This window comes from Chroicocephalus ridibundus, chromosome 18 (genome assembly GCF_963924245.1).
Source record: "Chroicocephalus ridibundus chromosome 18, bChrRid1.1, whole genome shotgun sequence".
NCBI classification, from domain to species: domain Eukaryota; kingdom Metazoa; phylum Chordata; class Aves; order Charadriiformes; family Laridae; genus Chroicocephalus; species Chroicocephalus ridibundus.
Window position 1 is genome coordinate 593,795 of NC_086301.1, and position 17,199 is coordinate 610,993.

Here is a 17,199-nt window from a genome sequence, read left to right on the forward strand (position 1 = left end):
GCGAGCGCTCACCCGAGGCGTCCAGAGGGGCAGAGGAGTTACAGCAGGGGTTATGCGGGAGGTAAATCACAGGCAGCATCTTAAACGCCGCGCTCCCGCTCACCACTCTCACTCGCAATTCCCACCCCCCCGGCCATCTGCTCGCTATTTATTATTTGCTTTGCGGCAGTACCTAAGAGCCCGTGCCAGAACCAGGGATGCCATTATCCTGCGTGCCGTAGAACGAGCAGAAACCCCTTTCAGCCCAGTTTACAGGGGAAGAGAGAGGGCAGAGCGCCCTGTGCCGAGGAAGCCCTGCGCAACAGCTTCTGCAGCGCGCCCCTCCTGTTGCTCCCAGCCTGTTTTCATTACATAAATTTTCGTATTTCTAATGAGCTGTTTACCAGCTGACGATTACTTATGGAAATCAAGAGGAAGGCGCTGAAGGCTCGCCGTACTGAGCATGAACCGCAGACCAAGCGAGCTCTCCCAGAATGGTGGGAGCGGAGCCCTTCCCTCTCAGCTTTCCAGCCCACGGTCTCCCATAAACAAACAGAAAAAGCAGCAAAGCGACCCCGTACCATTTCTTCCGGACACCGCGGAGGTGTCACCTGCGATAGCGACCTGGGCTGTGGCAGCACGCGTGCACGCGCTCGTGAAGACGAGAGCGCTCCCGATAGGGTCACCACAGCCCACGTCTCTCCCACCAGCACTGGCCAGCAAGCATGGCGGGCGCTGCTGAGAACGCTTCCCCAGCCTGAGGGATTCGGGAGGATGGCTGGGCACCCCGGAGAACCCGCATTTGCATTAGGCTCCTGGTACACAAAAAAATTTCACTCGCTTTGACGAAGAATTTGGGGGCGGTGGTGTCGTTTTTCAAAGACACGCATTTCAACAATCTTAAGTTCTACTTCTATGACCAAGCGTCCCAGCTCAAAGTCAGCATCTATTTTCTTCCGATTACGGACTCCGTTAGCGAAGCTTTGTGAAAGGCCGAGCACCGTGGGATCCTGAGCTCGGTTCCTACGGGGGACGGTGGCATTGAGCAGCCTACACCGGTCAAGTTGTGATGGCTTCCCAAGCCTGGACCGGCACTTTGCCACCTATTAACCCCGTTACCAAAAAGGCCGTGTTCCAGTGCCGGCGTCGGTGGCTGGATGACCTGGGGCAATGACTGTCTCGGATGGCGACCTAGGGCGCAAGGCAAGCAGCAGCAGAGTTTTTACCACCAAGTGCATTCCAGCCGCCCGAAATCCTCCACTCGGAACTTCGTAATATCACGCCGCGGGATTACTTCATAAAAATAAACGTTTGCATCTATGCATCTAAGCCACTACATACTCCACTGGCAGCCAATTAGATCTAACAACCCAAAGCTATTTCCTAGTACGCCTATTTCCAGCGGCCTAAAAAAACAGCCTAGTAATTTAATAAGGCACCTTTATTAAGCTAAATTCATTCAAAAGCTAAGAGTGATATACAAGGTTAAACAGCAGTAGTCTAAAGGTTACGCTGTAGCAGCAACCAATTTGAAAAACTTATTACAAACCCATTCTGCGTTTGATGAGATTTCTTTCACAACGGGCGCAGCGGGTGCCTGCGCGCGGGGGGACCGCAGCCTCGCCGGAGGGGACAGCCCGCCCCGATCCGTGCCCTGGTGGTTGGCCACCGTGCGGGCCAGCCTGACCCCGCGCCGAGAAATGCTGCGTACCCCACTCCCTGACAGAAAACCAGTATTTTAATTTCTCAAGCAATGGAGACGCTGGAGGCTCCTCCAGCTGTCACATCGCGCAGGCGCTGGGTGGCTCAGCGTCCCTGGCTGCTGAGCTCTCGTAGTTGTAAAGCTCCGTGGTTTGGAAGTTCCCAAAGCACTCACAGAATCACAGAATGGGTTGGGTGGGAAGGGACCTGAAAGCTCATCTCGTTCCAGCCCCTGCCCCGGGCAGGGACACCTCCCACCAGCCCAGGCTGCTCCAAGCCCCGTCCAACCTGGCCTTGAACCCCTCCAGGGATGGGGCAGCCACAGCTGCTCTGGGCAACCTGGGCCAGGGGCTCACCGCCCCCACAGCCAAGAATTTCTTCCCAATATCTCACCTCAGTCTCCCCTCTGTCAGTGTAAAACCCTTCCCCCTCGTCCCGTGGCTCCCCTCCCTGCTCCAGAGTCCCTCCCCAGCTTTCCTGGAGCCCCTTGAGGGACTGGCAGGGGCTGGAAGGTCTCCCCGGAGCCTTCTCTTCTCCAGGCTGAACCCCCCCAGCTCTCCCAGCCTGTCCCACAGCAGAGGGGCTCCAGCCCTCCCAGCATCTCCATGCCCCTCCAAGTTACTCTGCATTTGTCCCAGTTCTTCCTCTTATTAGCTGCTCGCCCAGTTTTTGTGCTATCAGCAAAGATGATTAACAGTGACTTTTTGAGAACTTCAAATGATTCATGGGAGCCCTGAACAGCAGCAGGCCAGGCACCCAGGCCCGCGCATTCACTCTAAAAATACCATCGCCTGCTGATTACTCCCTAATGACTATCCTTTGAGATCTGCCAGTTAGTGATTTCTTAATCCATTTAAATGTGCGCTCCATCGATAATGCTTAGATCTCATTAATCAGCCAAGATATCACGTTATACCGTGTCCGGTGCCTCACAAAAGCCTAAGCCTATTATTTCTACCCATTTCCTTCCGTCAGGCCAACCGAAGGTCTCAAAGGCGGGCCAGCTCTCCCTCTCAAAGCCCGTCACCAGGTGGAGTGACCTCAGGACCCTCGGCCGCACTCCCCTTCCCACCCCACCACTCCTCCGTGGGGCTGCCACTCAAAACCAAGCTGACGGCAAACACCCAGCCCCCCCAAGCGCCCCCTCTCCAGATGGGTGGGTGGCGTGACCCTTGGAGCTGCTGGAGGCGGGCAGCAAACGCTTGGAGGTGGCCGCGGGACGGGTTTCTCCACCCACCCAGTGGCTATGTTCTCAGCCATTGCGGCCAGCAAGGATGCTAACACAGCGTAGGCACGACTTCTCTGGGAGTATGACCACGTACTTCAAGAAAAGGCTGCTTTTCTTGGGAAAGGCACGTGAACGGTGGTTATGTTCTCGCCCTCCTGCCTCTCCCCTGAAATACAATCAGAATATGCATAATGAGGAGACTGTGAGCAATAAATTTAACTCTGTGGTGGTATCCAGTCATTTCACTGCGCACAAGAGCGAGCAGAAGCTGCCGTAGACAGCCTGCGCTGCACTGGACACGTGCGGTCCTTGGGGCCGTGCCAACCCTCGCAGCGTTGAATCATCGCAGCCCAGCAGCTCCTGGTCCTCGCAATCTCCGTGCGAGTGAGACGGCTCCCACAATGCCGCAATCTGTCCACTCCAAGCGCAAAACCTGCACCGAAACAGCCATCGATAACTCAGTAAAACACTCACGGACACACTACTCCTTCTCCGAAGCCCAGGTGCCTCCTAACCCTCGCCAACCACCACCAGCAACGCACCAGTCAACCCTTCCCAGCCACCGTGCTGCCAACTGGGGTCCGGAGACAGCCGAGAGCTGCCTTCCCATGTGGTGCTTTGGGGGGAAACCATCCAAAACCACGACTGAGGAAGCCGAGCCACGCACTGAAAGCAGGCTGTGGGTCGCAGCTCCACCACAGGGCAGCGATGGGCACCGTCCGACAGCGCCGAGGTTCTCCTGGAGGCTTCGATCGCTTACAGCCCCTCCAGAGGGGCCAGCCGGGACGCGGTGGGGTGTCAGCAGAGGATTTCTCTCGGCAGAACCGTGCAGGTTAAGCAGGTCGCGCAGGGCTACAGATGCCAGCTCCACCGCGGCAGGCACCAGCAGAGACGTGGGCCCCAGCGGGGCTGGGATGGGGGGTGCAGCGCGGGGCGGCATCTCCGGACCGTTTGCCAACGGAGAACACGACGGAACGCACTCCTGCGGTGAGAGAGGGGCAAAGAGAGCGTCCGTCCTTCGCCTAGCGGCCAGCCCAGCCCAAACCACGGCACAGTGATTCAGCTGAAAATTCTCCGGCCTGGAACGGGGGACCGAATCCAAGTTTTAAAACCCATTTTACAACGACCATGTTAATTCCTGGTGTGCACCTCCTGGCAGGAAGGATGACAGATGGCATCCTCAGGAGAAGGATCCCGCGGGCCAGGCCGAGTTCCTGCCCACTTCAGGCGACTGCAGCTTCAAAGCCGCCCAGATCCGACCTCAGACTTCTGTCTTCAGAGGGGCACCGCTGCACCAGCTCCTCGGCCCTGCTGGGTGGCAGGGAGAGGGGAGCCGCGGCCAGGCGGGTACGGTGCCCATAAACACCGCCCTTTAAATATTTAAGCTCGAGCTGCTGCTTAACCCCGGGAAAGGCCGAGCCCAGGCTGTGCTCCTCGCTCCCAACAACATTCCTCCGAGAAAACCGTATTAACGAGCTTGCAAACGAGCACCCAACTGGGAAATGTCACAAACAAGAGTGGCTAATGCCCCAGAAAATCAAATAACCCAACACTTGGCTGATCGTGGTGCTTTTCATATTTACTAAAAGAAAAAAAAATTTCAAAAAAAGCCTTAAATCAAAGTTGCCGAAGGGGTCAACACCTCGCTGAACAAAACAACTCATTTATTCGTTTTTAGAAATCTCCAGATGATAAATTACGTTGACGTTAATCACTTCACTGCATACTATGCAATTAATATTGGTACTCGATAGAAATGTAAGGATTGCTGGAGATGCGACAGCACACACGTACGGCCAATTTTTAACATGATCGGCTGCAAAGAATTCCCCCATCCTAACAGCGGAGGCTGAAACAGATTCCATCGGTGCATATTTTAAAAGCCCACGTGTAGATATTACAAAAATGAATGTGCAATTAATTATAACATCAGAAAAGGAAAAAAAAACCAAACAAGCCAAAGAAAATGCCAGATCAAGACTCTGACGCTTTCGCTTCCTGTTATCACGTAATGAGATAAGGAAAAGTACCACAAGGGCTGAACTTAAACGTCTCCGAGAATATCTGGTTCCATTCAATTCCTTAATGATATTTTAATGCATTTTGTTGCTTCATTTCCTTTCTAAAATTACACTCGACGCGCTGCCCTTCCATCCCTCACTGACGGCTCCGAACGGCAAAAAGAAAGCAGCCTCGGCCAGAACGGGGGGACGTTTCCAACCCGGCGCCACGCAGCGGACCGCGGCCGCCCCTCGCCGAGGGCTCTGCCTGCGCTGGCGCGGCCACGCATCGCGCGGGGAAGCGTTAGCGGCACGGGGAGCGCACGGCACCCTTCGTCAAACTCCGCCGGCTCTTGGGAAGCATCGCCGGGAGGGTCTCCCGCGTATCACACAGCGCTTCTTTGCAGAGGTTTCTTTTCAACAACACACCCTGCATTTCTGCGGAAAGATTTGTCTCCAAACTTCCCAAAGGGCCGCACTACGTACGCGCCAAACAGCCTCCTCCGCGGGCAGGACCAGGCGACTGGGCAGGAATCAGTCTCACGCGCAGCTGTGCCGACGGCAGCACGGCAGCCTTTCCCCCAGCACCCGCAGCTTGCTCTTGGCTCCTGGAGTTTAGCTCAGGGCACGGTAACAAGCGAGGAGAGGGCAGCAGGGAAGCCTGGCAGATAACGCAGCGTGGCTATTAGCCGGCCGCCACAGAAGCCCCCCCTGCACAAGAGGAGGAGCAGGAGACCCGGTCCTCCCTCTCCATGGGAGATGTGCGCGCCTCGGCACCCCGGAGGATGCTGGGAAGCCACCAGGGCGAGGAGGCGGCGGCCGCACGATAATCGGGTGCAGCACAGAACCATCGCCTCGTGACACCTTGGCCCAGCGACCGAGGGGCGGGTGCCGCACGGGGTACACGGTGCCGCCAGGCTCTCTGTTACGAGGAACCCCACGCTTTCCCCCTCGGAAAAGCATGGAATCGCTCTGCCTGTCCCCCTCCGAGAGCGCTCTCCGCTTCCTGGGAAATGTGGGACAAGCCCGGCCTGGGGCCAGGAGGCCAACAGCCATTTAGAAACCTCTTCCCGAAGTTACCGAGAAGCTGAAAGAACCCAAACCCCCGAAGTCTGCAATTTTCTTTGAACTACAACACAGAAGAAAATGTTCAAATGAATTGTTTTTAAAACAGAGCGAAGTAGGTCACTTTGCAGGCTTAAATTTCTGCACCTTCCTTTCTTTTCTTAGCGGAGGAGGACATTTCAATAAAACAAATACACATTTTAGGCAACACCTCCAAATGAGCTGAAGTACAAACGCTCCAGATTGTCAATGACACTTAAGGTCCTCATTTACCAAAAGACAGTTGACATCCCTAGCTTTAAGCAAATCACCTTACAAAGAGAAAAAGTGACTGTTCTGAAGGGAGAATGAAGGAGCCCTGGGGGAAGAAACGTCTCCCTCCTCCTCCTCCTCCTCTCTGCCCAGCCACCCCACTTGCTGAACTATGCACTTTTCTGCTTGATTTTTTCTCTAAAAAAAAAAAAAAAAAAAGAACAACCACCAAACTTTTGAGTCGCATCTTACAGAAAGTATCTCCATGTTCCGAAATTTAGTCAGACAAAAAATACCTCATTATCTGAGAAGGCTCCATCCATCATCTCCTGTCCTTCCCCCACGCATTTCATGCTCGAGTTGGATACATTAAGTGCAGAGAAATACAATGTCTGCTGAGAAAAATATTTCCCGGTGCCCTGCCGACATTCCCAAGCAGCGGACACGCCGTGCCCTTGGTGGGAATGGGCAGAACTCCTGGGGAGAGACCCGAGAGCAGAGCCTGGAGCAGGGCACAGAGAACCCACGCGGAGCGATGCGCCTCTGGCTGCAGGAGCAGCAGCAGCCGGCGCAGGAGGAGCGGAGGCAGCTGATGCGCCTGGAAGGAACCGTTGCGGTCAATGGAAATGCACCCACAGCAGTGGGGAGGAGCCCCTTCCTCTGCTGCAACCCCCCATCTAAAAAGCGACCGAGAACGTATCAATGAGGCCTGATGGCAGGAGCTCAGCTCCCCGAGGGGCCAAGCCCACGTGCCCAGGAGCTCTGACCGAGACGCCCAACCGCAAAGACATGGGGACCTGCCTCCTGCTCGCGCTCTCCCAACGGCCAACAAGTCCTCAGCTAGAAGCAGGAAAAGCTCAAGGGTAAAAGTCTGCTCTGCAACTGCCTTTCCTGCCCTAAGTTCAGGTCCAACAGCAGGTACTAAATGCAAATGTCTGGACGCGCTCCAGCACACCGAGTCCCGCAGCCGCTAATTGCTGGGAGCCGCAAGGCTGCGATGCACGACAGGTTCTTCTGCCGGTGCTCTTCTCTCCAGCCATCTGCTGCTGCCCGCCGAAGGAACCGGCTGGGCTAGCGCGGGTCGAGGCCCCCTATATACACATCATCACTTTGAACAAGTCAGCCCTTAATTCAGACCAGAGCACAAACCCGAAGCAGTCCGGCAGCCCTTCTGCCCGTGCCCGCTCCCTTCCGAGGAGGCTCCGCGCTACCTCCATTCCAACAGAGCTCCCGAGCGACCCGAGGGGACGCTGAGATCGGAGCCACGGGCAGAGCCCTTCCACCCAGGGGAAGGAACCCCGCAAGACTCAACACCTCTGCGTGACAGGGGAGATTGGATTCTTTTTATTTCCCCGTTAAGTATTTGATCAAGCCTCACAAAGGTGCTAATGTATTATTAAAGCTAATGGAGCTCTACAAGAAATGTTAATGGACATTAAGTTTGCATAAATGAATTACGCATTAGCAGAGTCGCAAGAAATCTAGAATCTGCCAATTGAGGTAGTATCTGATCATTTCTGTTTTCCTCATTACAGGAACATTACTTCCCGCTAGTTTCAGAGATATGAGAATTGTAACCAAGATGTTCATAATGAAACTACACAATGAAGCAGGCGAAATAAATTAACACAAAACTTCCTCTTCCCCTTATAACGCAATGTTCTAGTTGAAGCGAACCTACAAAACCGAGCACTTTGACTGGAGCCAGCACCCGGGTTTCTGAGGCACCCAGCGCGCTGGGAGGACCGTCGGACTGGGCTTTCGGAGCCCTTTTCCGGGCGGAGGCTGCGCTCGCAGCAGCGCCGGCATCTCCAGCAGCCGAGGCTCAGGCACGGCCGCCCTCGGGACCACGGGTCTTTCCAGGCACCTGCTCATAAACCTTGTTACCGTCACACACGGCAGAACGGTTCCTAAACGAAGGGAAACACATTATTAACGCCGAACATCATAGGAACGTTAGAGAAAACAGGGTGGCCTTAAGCAGCGGTGTTACTACCGGTTCCACGTAATTCGTGATGTAGGAAACCAGTCGGTGCTGCGTGGACACGAGGCGCGGTACTGAGCTGCGCTGGCACGGCACCAAGTAAACTTTTGCCAGACAACTTGCAGTGGTGGCCGGCCGCTTTGATGTGGCAGGAGAGACGCACTGTTCAAAGAGTTAGGAGGTTGCTGAAAGAAAAACACTCCCATTTAATCTCTTCTGACAATTATAAAGCCCAGCCAGGAACCTCTGACAGCGCAAACTCCACGTACAGAAAGTTACTTCTTAAGAGAGTGTACGTATTGTACCGCAGATGGGCGAGGAAAAGTCGCGGCTTAACCCATGAAGCGGTACCCAACGTTTTGCTTTCAATTTTTAAATAACAGGATTATAAACGCCATCTCTGCTGTAATTTTGTCGCGTGGTGAATAATTCCCGAACTCTTAAGGGAGCCATTTTCTACGTTGAGAGAATGAAAAGTTCTGCTACTCACACATGACTTCTAGGTAACGCTGCGTCTGCAAGTCTTTGACGGCAGGGTGATCCACCAGGCAGATGACAGGGACGCCGTCGTCCTCCCGTCCCACCTTCAGCACCAGCTGGCTGGTCACCGTGTACATGTCGGACCACTGCTCCACCTCCGACTTGCCTGCCGGGAGAGCACCGGGAGAGCGGGGAGTGATCGCGGGAGGATGCAGCCAGGTCTCCTCCCTCCTCTCCATCCCCGTGGGATACCCGGCCCCCCCCTGCAGCCACGGCGGGTGAGGGAAAGGGGTCCTCTCCGCCAGGCTACTGCCAGTTAACGTCCACACCGCGTCACCGCAACGACTAACAATCCCCTTACACCCTCCCCAAATCCCCACGCTCCAAAATCAATGAGCTACAAATCCCCTCCCACTCTTGAATCAACAAATTAGCTAGAAAAGCGATTAAACAGATTAACTTAATTAAAAATAGTATTGATAGGCTGGAGCATTTCAGCAGCGCTCGGCTGGAAGGAGTGGGGAGCAGCGGTGGCCGGAGCACCGGTGGCCTGTGGCTGCCCCAGGGACGCCACAACGCGCGGCCCGCAAACGAGGAGGAAAACAAGGCGAAACGGGAGAAAAAGGATTTTTCCATAACTCAGCAAGCGCTTGCTGACAACGCGCCTCCACTTCGGTTTCAAATATCCTTATCTGTGGCTTTTCATTTAAGAATTGCCAGGCACGAGAGTAACTTTTGTGGCAGAGGTCTTTCAAGCACCAAACGCGGCTGTCTGGTGTGTCACGGTGAAACGGAGGACGGCCGCAGAAAGCAACGCCCTTGATATTTAGAGGAAAGGCTTCCCGATCGGCAAAGCTACGCTTTCCCGCTACTCGCAGCCCACAACCGAGTATTTCCCTTTCCCGGCTTCTGTTTAAAAAACCCCCAAGGAGTCGGCAGGGCGAGCGGGTGCTGCGAGGAGCTGCCGCTCACCCCAGCAGTCTTCAAAGAGAAGGGAAAGCTGGGATCCGACTGCCGACACGAGAAGACTCAATCAAGGAGCCGGACAGGCCACGCACCAAGGGTCAAATACCGCTGCCCGCCGGAACGGGGCGGGAGGCCCAGGAAGGGGCGGGTGGAGATGGGCACGCCACGGCCACGGCAACCCTGCTGGGAACAGCGGGGCACCGCGTTGCGTGGCAGCGGGTCTGCTTTCCGCCTCCACCACCACGGCCTCCGCACCCGGCCTGCGCGGACGCTCGCGGGCGTCGGACTTAAAGAGAGGATTTTATCTTGCCCTTGTCGGGGGGCGGATTTGAAGTAATGAGTCTGGACTTTGGCAGAGAGCCCTTCAGGGTCTGGGAGTGGGTAAAACACAAAGGTGTTGTCAACCGAGCTCACGTCGACGTGCAGACTTAAACTAACAGCACGTCACACGCAATCAGAGTCAGCGACTCCAACGTGCAAATACCGGGAGCAACCAGACTTCAGGGAGTCGGAGAAACCCATCTTATATGAATATTCAGCGGAACACAGAGAGAACGCTCTCGAAACATGAGAGCAAGACGGGAAGGTGAACTGAAAACCTTTACAGCCCGCAGCGCAGATGATCCCGCTCGTACCTAAAACAGGGCAGAAAGCTACAGAAACCGCCGCAGCAACAAATTGAGCACGCGGCTTCGGGGCTCCTCAAGGTCACCCGCAGTTAGAGGAGGACTCCAGGACCCTGTCCTCCAGCCCGGCAGGTAGGCAGAGGACCAAACGGAGTTCAGCCCTTCTGCGCTAGAGAGTAATCTGCCTGCCCACACACGCCTTTGTTCCTCAGCTGGCAGGTAAAGCAGCTCGCTCTGCTTTTTCTTCCTTCTTTTTTTTTTTCCCCTTAAACTGTCAACAGAGGACAAACAGCCAGCATTACATAAATCATCCCAGCGCTCCGCAAAAAGCAAGTGACTGAGAGGACACGTCTACCGGTTAGCTCCTTGTTTCCTTTGAACCATCGGATGGTGGTGGCTGGTCTGCTGGCCATGGCAGTGCAGTTCAGCTCAATCTCTTCTCCCTCGACGGCGATTTCTTTCTGGATATCAATTACCAAATTGCGTGGCGGGACTGCAATGACAAAAAACAACAAAACAACATGTACTTGATGAAAAAGGCATTTTTCGATCACTACCGCAAGACAAACCTTCGGGAAAACCCATAAAACCTACTAGGGGAAACTGGCCACCCGCGTTTGTCTGATCTTTCAATCGATCAAAACCTTTGATAGGCGGTTTCGCAGTAATCAGAGCAAGCGCTTTCACTCTCCACCTAATAATCATCGTGGTTTCACAAATTATTACTTATCAAAGTTGTAACTTTCTGTTCCCTCTCCCAGGCAGGCCCCATTCCAGGGAAGAGCTTTAGTCCTCCGCGCCACTCGGTTGTGTGCGCTGCTATTTAAAAATACAGCTTGACTCCGTGCACGTTTCTTGACTTCTGACAAGGAGAGGAAACACAAAAGCTGACATTTGGGAGTGCATTACTTACCGTGCCTCCAACCTCGCAAGGCAATTTTTCTCTCCTGCTGTTCGGCTTCAAGCCTCAGCCGTACGGAGTGGAAGCCGGCCAGCAGACATCAGGCTCATTTCAGACGCTCAAAAAGCCGCCGAGTGCAAGCCCGGGGTGGAACGCCGTCCCGAATGCCACCCCCTTGGGACACTGCTGCCTGCCCCATCGCACCACCATAAACCAAATATGAGCCGTGCTCGAGAGGGGAGAGCCAGCGCCGCACCCAGCGGTTCCCCTCGCGTGGGCATTGGCCCTCCTCCCCCCATCTTCTCATAAAACACAAAGCTAGAATCACAGAATCGCCCAGCTTGGAAGGGACCTTTCAGATCATCGAGTCCAACCATCAACCCAACTCTGACCAAAACCATCACTAAACCGTATCTCCAAGCACTATGTCCACCCGTCTTTTCAATACCTCCGGGGATGGCACCCCAATCACCCCTGGTCGGTATAGGAGACTATACCCCGTGAAAAATAATCCATCGATACTCAGAAACAGGCTAGAAACTCGCTCCGGGGGGATGACTGCGCCGCTGCAGCGCAACCCAGAGACGTGGCAAACAGGCTGAAAAGCGGCGACATGGGAACAAGGGACCTCTTCGCCATGAAAGCACCCATAGCTAGTGAGGCAGCCCCAGGGAAAAATGAGCATCAAGAGTTCGTGCCGCAGGGTGCTGCGGTTTCAGGAAAAACCCAGAACTTCCAGAGGAAACTCAGCTTCGCTCTGATCGCTATGATTAAGCAACAGCATAGTTCAAATGTGACTAACATGTTTCTGAGCTAATGAAGAACAAATATGTATAAATACCATCCAGATGATCAAATGGACTAATTAGTCAGTTGTGGCTTTTCTCTAAGAAGAACAGAACGGGCTACATATTTGAGATTTTCACATGTTCCAATTAAGCATGAATAAATCTACATATCGTGCCATAGAAGACATTACAGCACACGGGAGAGCGGGGGGAAGCACACTGCGAAAGGAATAAAAAGAAAGTGCGAAGCTCTCTCCGAATACCGGCTATGAAGAAGGACACCTCGACACTTCCCTCCGCTCTCGGAAGCGAGTATCATTAGAGGCGGATCAGCAAAACCACTCTTTGATAGAACGGAAGATACCTCGACGTCTATGGTGGGGCGCAGCCACACACCGACACGGGGAACCCCTCCCCGGCCCCAGCCCATTTTTTCTCCTCATTAGGGCAGCGGTGGTAGGGAAGGCAGGGTAGACATGTCATCCCTGGCGTCAGGGCACCCAGCTCTCCGTACAAACGCTGGCCAAGATAAACACTCCCCTCCCTGGCCTTCTACCCATGGACTACTCTTGGCTGCCTGCTCTGTGAGCTCCGGCTTGGCCCGAGCGTGCGAGGAAGGTGCAGAGAAACATCGGGGAAGGGAAGGGCAGGCACCGGCCGCGCTGCAAGTCCCTCCCCCAAACCCAACCCAAGTGCCAGGCAAGAAAACAGACGTTCCCTGAATTCTGAAGCACGATTCACGTTTAAAAAACAAACAAACAGCAAAAAATGCATTTCATCTCCCACTTGAAAGAGACGCAGTGCCGGCTTATAGGTGAATAAAGTAAGTAATATTATTTCAAACACCTTCTTAGCATCGTTAGCAGTGAAATGAAATCCAACAAACTATTTCTGCGTGTGTATGATTAGAGACAAGAGCTGGAAGAGAGCTTCCGACTCCTATGAATATCAGAAAGTGCACTAAAACTTTGAAGATGTTGATAAATGTAATAGCTACAGTAGAACTCCTTATAAACATTATTTAAACAACGTATAAAAAGCTGAGAACCATATCTCATTCCATAAAAGGAGGAAGATTTAAACTAATCAGCGAGGGAGATCTTACATTAAGTCACCCTCTGTGATTCGGGTTCTGCTATTAATAGAGTCTTACGAGCCGCCGCTAATCTGCAGAAGCGGCTCCGGTGGCAGGGGCTGCTGTTGCGGGCACCCACCCGCGTCCTGCCCGAGAGCCGTGGGGCAGAGCCATGGGGCGAAGGCAAGGCAGGGGCTCACCAGGCTGGGGCTGAGCATATCGGGGGGGACGGAGGGGAGGGGGCAGAATTAGCTCTGCAAACAGCCAACCCTAAGCAAACGAGCAGACTCGCGATGTCAAATGAGTGCGCTGGCGTCCTCTCACACGTGAAACAAATTTTGGAGGAAATGAGTAGGAAGCTATCGCTTTCCGTCGGGTGAGCGCGAGGTTTCACTGATTTGTAAGTCAACTGACAAACACGCGAAAACTCGCGCATCTTCCCAGCGGCAGGAGGTTCACCAGCGACGCCGTGAGTAATGCTGGCCCTTAAGGAGTATCATCGACGGGCAAAGATGCTGTCGTTTGCCATTAAAATGTAATCTCTCAAATCCCCAAGTTTTGGAAGAAAAGATTCAGAACGTGATCAGAGCAGTCTGATTACGGAAAACACAAAATTCATAAACTGAACAGTTCTACCATGCTATGAAGCACTCAGTGTTAATTTATTTTCCTTCGGCATATCAGATAATTATCGAAAGACATCTTCTACAGCTTTTACTTTCTGGCCGACTTCTTTCTCACTTCACCGAGCGAGACCCAACCGTTGCCGCTTGTCTTCCCTTCTTCCCAAGAAACGTGCCTGCCCTCGCCCTGGAGGAGACGGATACGAGCCGGAGGAGGGCTCGTCTCGCGCAGCTCCTGCCGCTCTGCACAGACCTTCCTTCCAGGACGCCAGCAGGTCCAGACCTGCCCGAAAAGCCAAACGATTCCCTCGGATGCTCCTACAGAGCAGTGACAGCACAAGCGAGCAGTCCCTGCAGGCTGCCTGCAAACGAAGGCTGGTACGAAACCCCGCTCCGTGAAGGGCAGGAGAACCTGGCAGCCTTTCCCAGTGCCCTGCCCAAGAAAAAGGGAGGTGAAGTGGAGAACACCTCACGCTTACGCTTCTGCTTATTCTCTGAAGCCAAAAAAAGCCTGAGAACAAAAAGGAGAAGACCCGAGAATCCCACTAAATACGATGTCACCTACGAAGAGAGGCTGAGGGTGCAAGCAGGGACGCCTGGCAACGCCAGGGCGATGGACAGCCCGCTGGGCGTTTGCTGGCAACCCCTGAAAATCTTGTGGCTGCACGTGCAGCCGCACTGAGCGACTGAAGGGCTGAGCTGGCCTGCGGTGGGCAGCGCCCGGCGTCAGATCCCTGCTGTGCTTCATCGCCAGAGAGAGCGGCTGGAGCCCCCCGTCCACCCAGCGGAGCCCCGTCCCACGGACCCTGCGCCTCCAGGGACGACAAAGTTCACCGCGAGCACCCGATGGGTCCTTACCGAGCACTGTAATGGTGGTATAAATTTCCTGGGGGGGATCAGTGTAGAGCTGGCAGAAGTACCTTCCCTCATCAGAAATGGAGACGTTCGTCAAAGAGACGCGGAGCTCGCTGTTGGAGAAGTTCACCAGCTGGAACCTGCTGTCCTTCAGCGCTGCGGAGCAAGCACAGCCTCAGCGACCGCCAGGAGAGATGCGGCGTCCCCTCCCTCCGCCCAGCAAAGCCAAAGGCCTCCCACAACGGCAGCAGCACCCAGACAAGCACCCCGCGGCTGCCCACCCCAGCCTCCGCCCGCCCCTCGCCCCTAACGCTGGGCCGAGGGAAGATTTCTGTTCTCACAGCATTACAGGGCACCAACACGAGCAAATCGCCGGGCGCAGGATCACAGCTTTGGACACGGTTTTATCATCAGCTGGCTTAGGGACGTGTAGGTAAAATGCTTATCGTGAAAACACGCTTCTTACGGTGTCAAAAAACTTCAACACGGAGCCGCTTCTGACTGTGCGCGGTCAGTGGACTAGGGACAGCGTGAAAAGAAGCGAACTGGGAAAAATGTAGTTTAAAACCTGTCTCCTGATCAGGAACGGCTGCCCAAGTTCTTTTAAGAACATGGAACCGCAACATTTTCAATCTCACCGGCCGAACACGGGGGCCCGAACAGCGCATGCCCACTGGGAAGGGAGCGGGGTGTGACGTGCGCGTCCACAACGCGGGGCGCAACGCGTCCCACCCCCGCAGTGACGCTAATGCGGACAATTTGAGGCGTTTCGTTGCAGCTAGCACGCTCTGGGGCATGGTCGCAACAGGAAACAGAGCCAGACTCGTTCACCGGACACGGCAGTGACGGGAGGGTCTGTTTTGGTTATAAAGCAGCACAGATTGTCTCGAAATGTTCAGTCTTCAAAGCAAACAGATTACCTCTGAGAACATTGCACTGTCTCGGCGTTGCCCTACTCAATTTGTTTGTGTCAGCTAAATATTTGGCACTCGATTGCAATTCACCCTGAATTACTACAATCAATTCCTACTGCAAAGTAAGACGGGCTGGCTTTTAAAGGGGACCATCAAGGTTTCCATTAAGGAGAAGGATTATGATTGCCTGTCTCATCTACCCTCTAAAGAACTGCCTAAACTTTAAGTGTCTAGCGTTACGTTAAAAGAAGAGACCTCGGCAAAGGCTTTCTCCCGAGCGCAAGCGGGGTGCGGGAACGTTATCATCGCACAAGGGAAGCCGAAACTTACGCCTGAAATCGCGGAAATAAATCGTTTGCCTGTTGGGGTTCAGGAGCTGAATCACCGAGTCGTCGCTGTTCTTGACGCGGCAGCTGATGGTGGCGACGTCTCCCTCCACCACCGTCACGTCTTCAGTAACCAGATTCTGGCCGTCGCCTGCAAGAGAGAGCGAAGATGAACTAGCGGAGGTGGGAAGGACTCCGCCGCTTCTGTTTTCTGCAGGGGAAGCCTTGGGCAGCAACGGCGAGCCCTCCAGCCGGCCGGGCTACAGGGAAGCGGGACCCCCCAGTAACCGAGCAAACACCCCGTGCCCAGCCACATCTGGGGTTTGCTGGGGCTGATGGCAATTTCACTGCAATTACCCGCACGACGAGCACTCAAAACAGCAATGCCAGGGCACGCAAAGACAGGCTTTCCCCCTGGACTGTACTGGGCACCGCTGCGTTAAAGAGGAGTAACTGGGAGGGAGCTCCGTGACGGGAAGACAGGGAAAATAATCACCGAATCGTCTAGGTTGGAAGGGACCTTTCACACCACCGAGTCCAACCATCAACCCAACCGCTCTACGGCTGTGCGTAAAACGGCCTCTCCACGGAGCATCCTGTTCATCGCACAGGGATTTTCCTCCCGGCTGTTCTTTAACGCGTGAGCAAAGGCAGAGGACGAGGGAAGGCTCCCTCCGGACACCACCAGCCCCTCCACGCTTCAACGCTCCCACCGGCCTCGGGGACCAAGAGCCACGCCACGCACACGGGAACGGCACAAATTCCCTTCCTCTCTCAAAAGATGAATTCTGTTAAATTACCTTTAAAGCACAATTCGCTGTGATACACATTTATCCTTTGACTCGAGCAGACGGACGTTAGGGAACCAGGTTTTACTCGCTCCGTGTAATCAGTAAGCGCTATTAATGTCCAGAGGCAGGAAAAAAAGAATTCGATGCAATTATGCTGTGGGAGCCCTGTAATCATTTACAGGTCATCACCTCGCAAACTCTCCTCCTAATGAATCGAATCATGACATCACACGCACACCGAGACATTTGCTTCCCATGCTAAAGAACGCCGAGGATGGGGACTCGAAAACAGCGCTCTGCGTTTCCATTCTTCCAGAACTACGCGTGTCCCTCAGGTTTGGACGCGAGCCGGAGAGCGCGGAGGGACACGGCCCCGGGGACTCCAGCCAGGGGACCGCTCATTGGAGCCCCCTTCGGTAACGACTCCGGTCTGCTTTCAGACCCCACGGGCCTTACGGGCCAGGAGGCAATGCAAAGCGGGAGAGATTTTGAGGCTTTGGTTGCCGATTTGCCAAACGAAGTGGCGGCACAGGGGCACCTGGCCAAGGGCCGGGTGGCCAGGAGAAGCCCATTGCTATTAACAGCACGGAGACCGGCCCGGAGACAGTCCCGCCGCCCGGGGAGCCGTGAAAACGCAAAAATGCA

General features: G+C 54.4%; 1 protein-coding gene across 9 annotated transcripts in view; it reads right to left on the minus strand.

Moving 5' to 3' along the window:
- The window catches only part of CADM1 (cell adhesion molecule 1), a 150,949-nt gene that overhangs the window by 35,952 nt on the left and 97,798 nt on the right, over window positions 1-17,199 (minus strand). For all 9 annotated transcript variants that reach the window (XM_063355422.1, XM_063355421.1, XM_063355418.1 and 6 more), the window contains exons 2-5: window positions 15,768-15,914; window positions 14,527-14,679; window positions 10,637-10,774; window positions 8,700-8,855 (exon numbers count right to left, since the gene is read on the minus strand). In XM_063355422.1, the coding sequence (XP_063211492.1) occupies window positions 8,700-8,855; window positions 10,637-10,774; window positions 14,527-14,679; window positions 15,768-15,914 (594 nt within the window). The remainder of the gene's footprint in view (window positions 1-8,699; window positions 8,856-10,636; window positions 10,775-14,526; window positions 14,680-15,767; window positions 15,915-17,199) is intronic.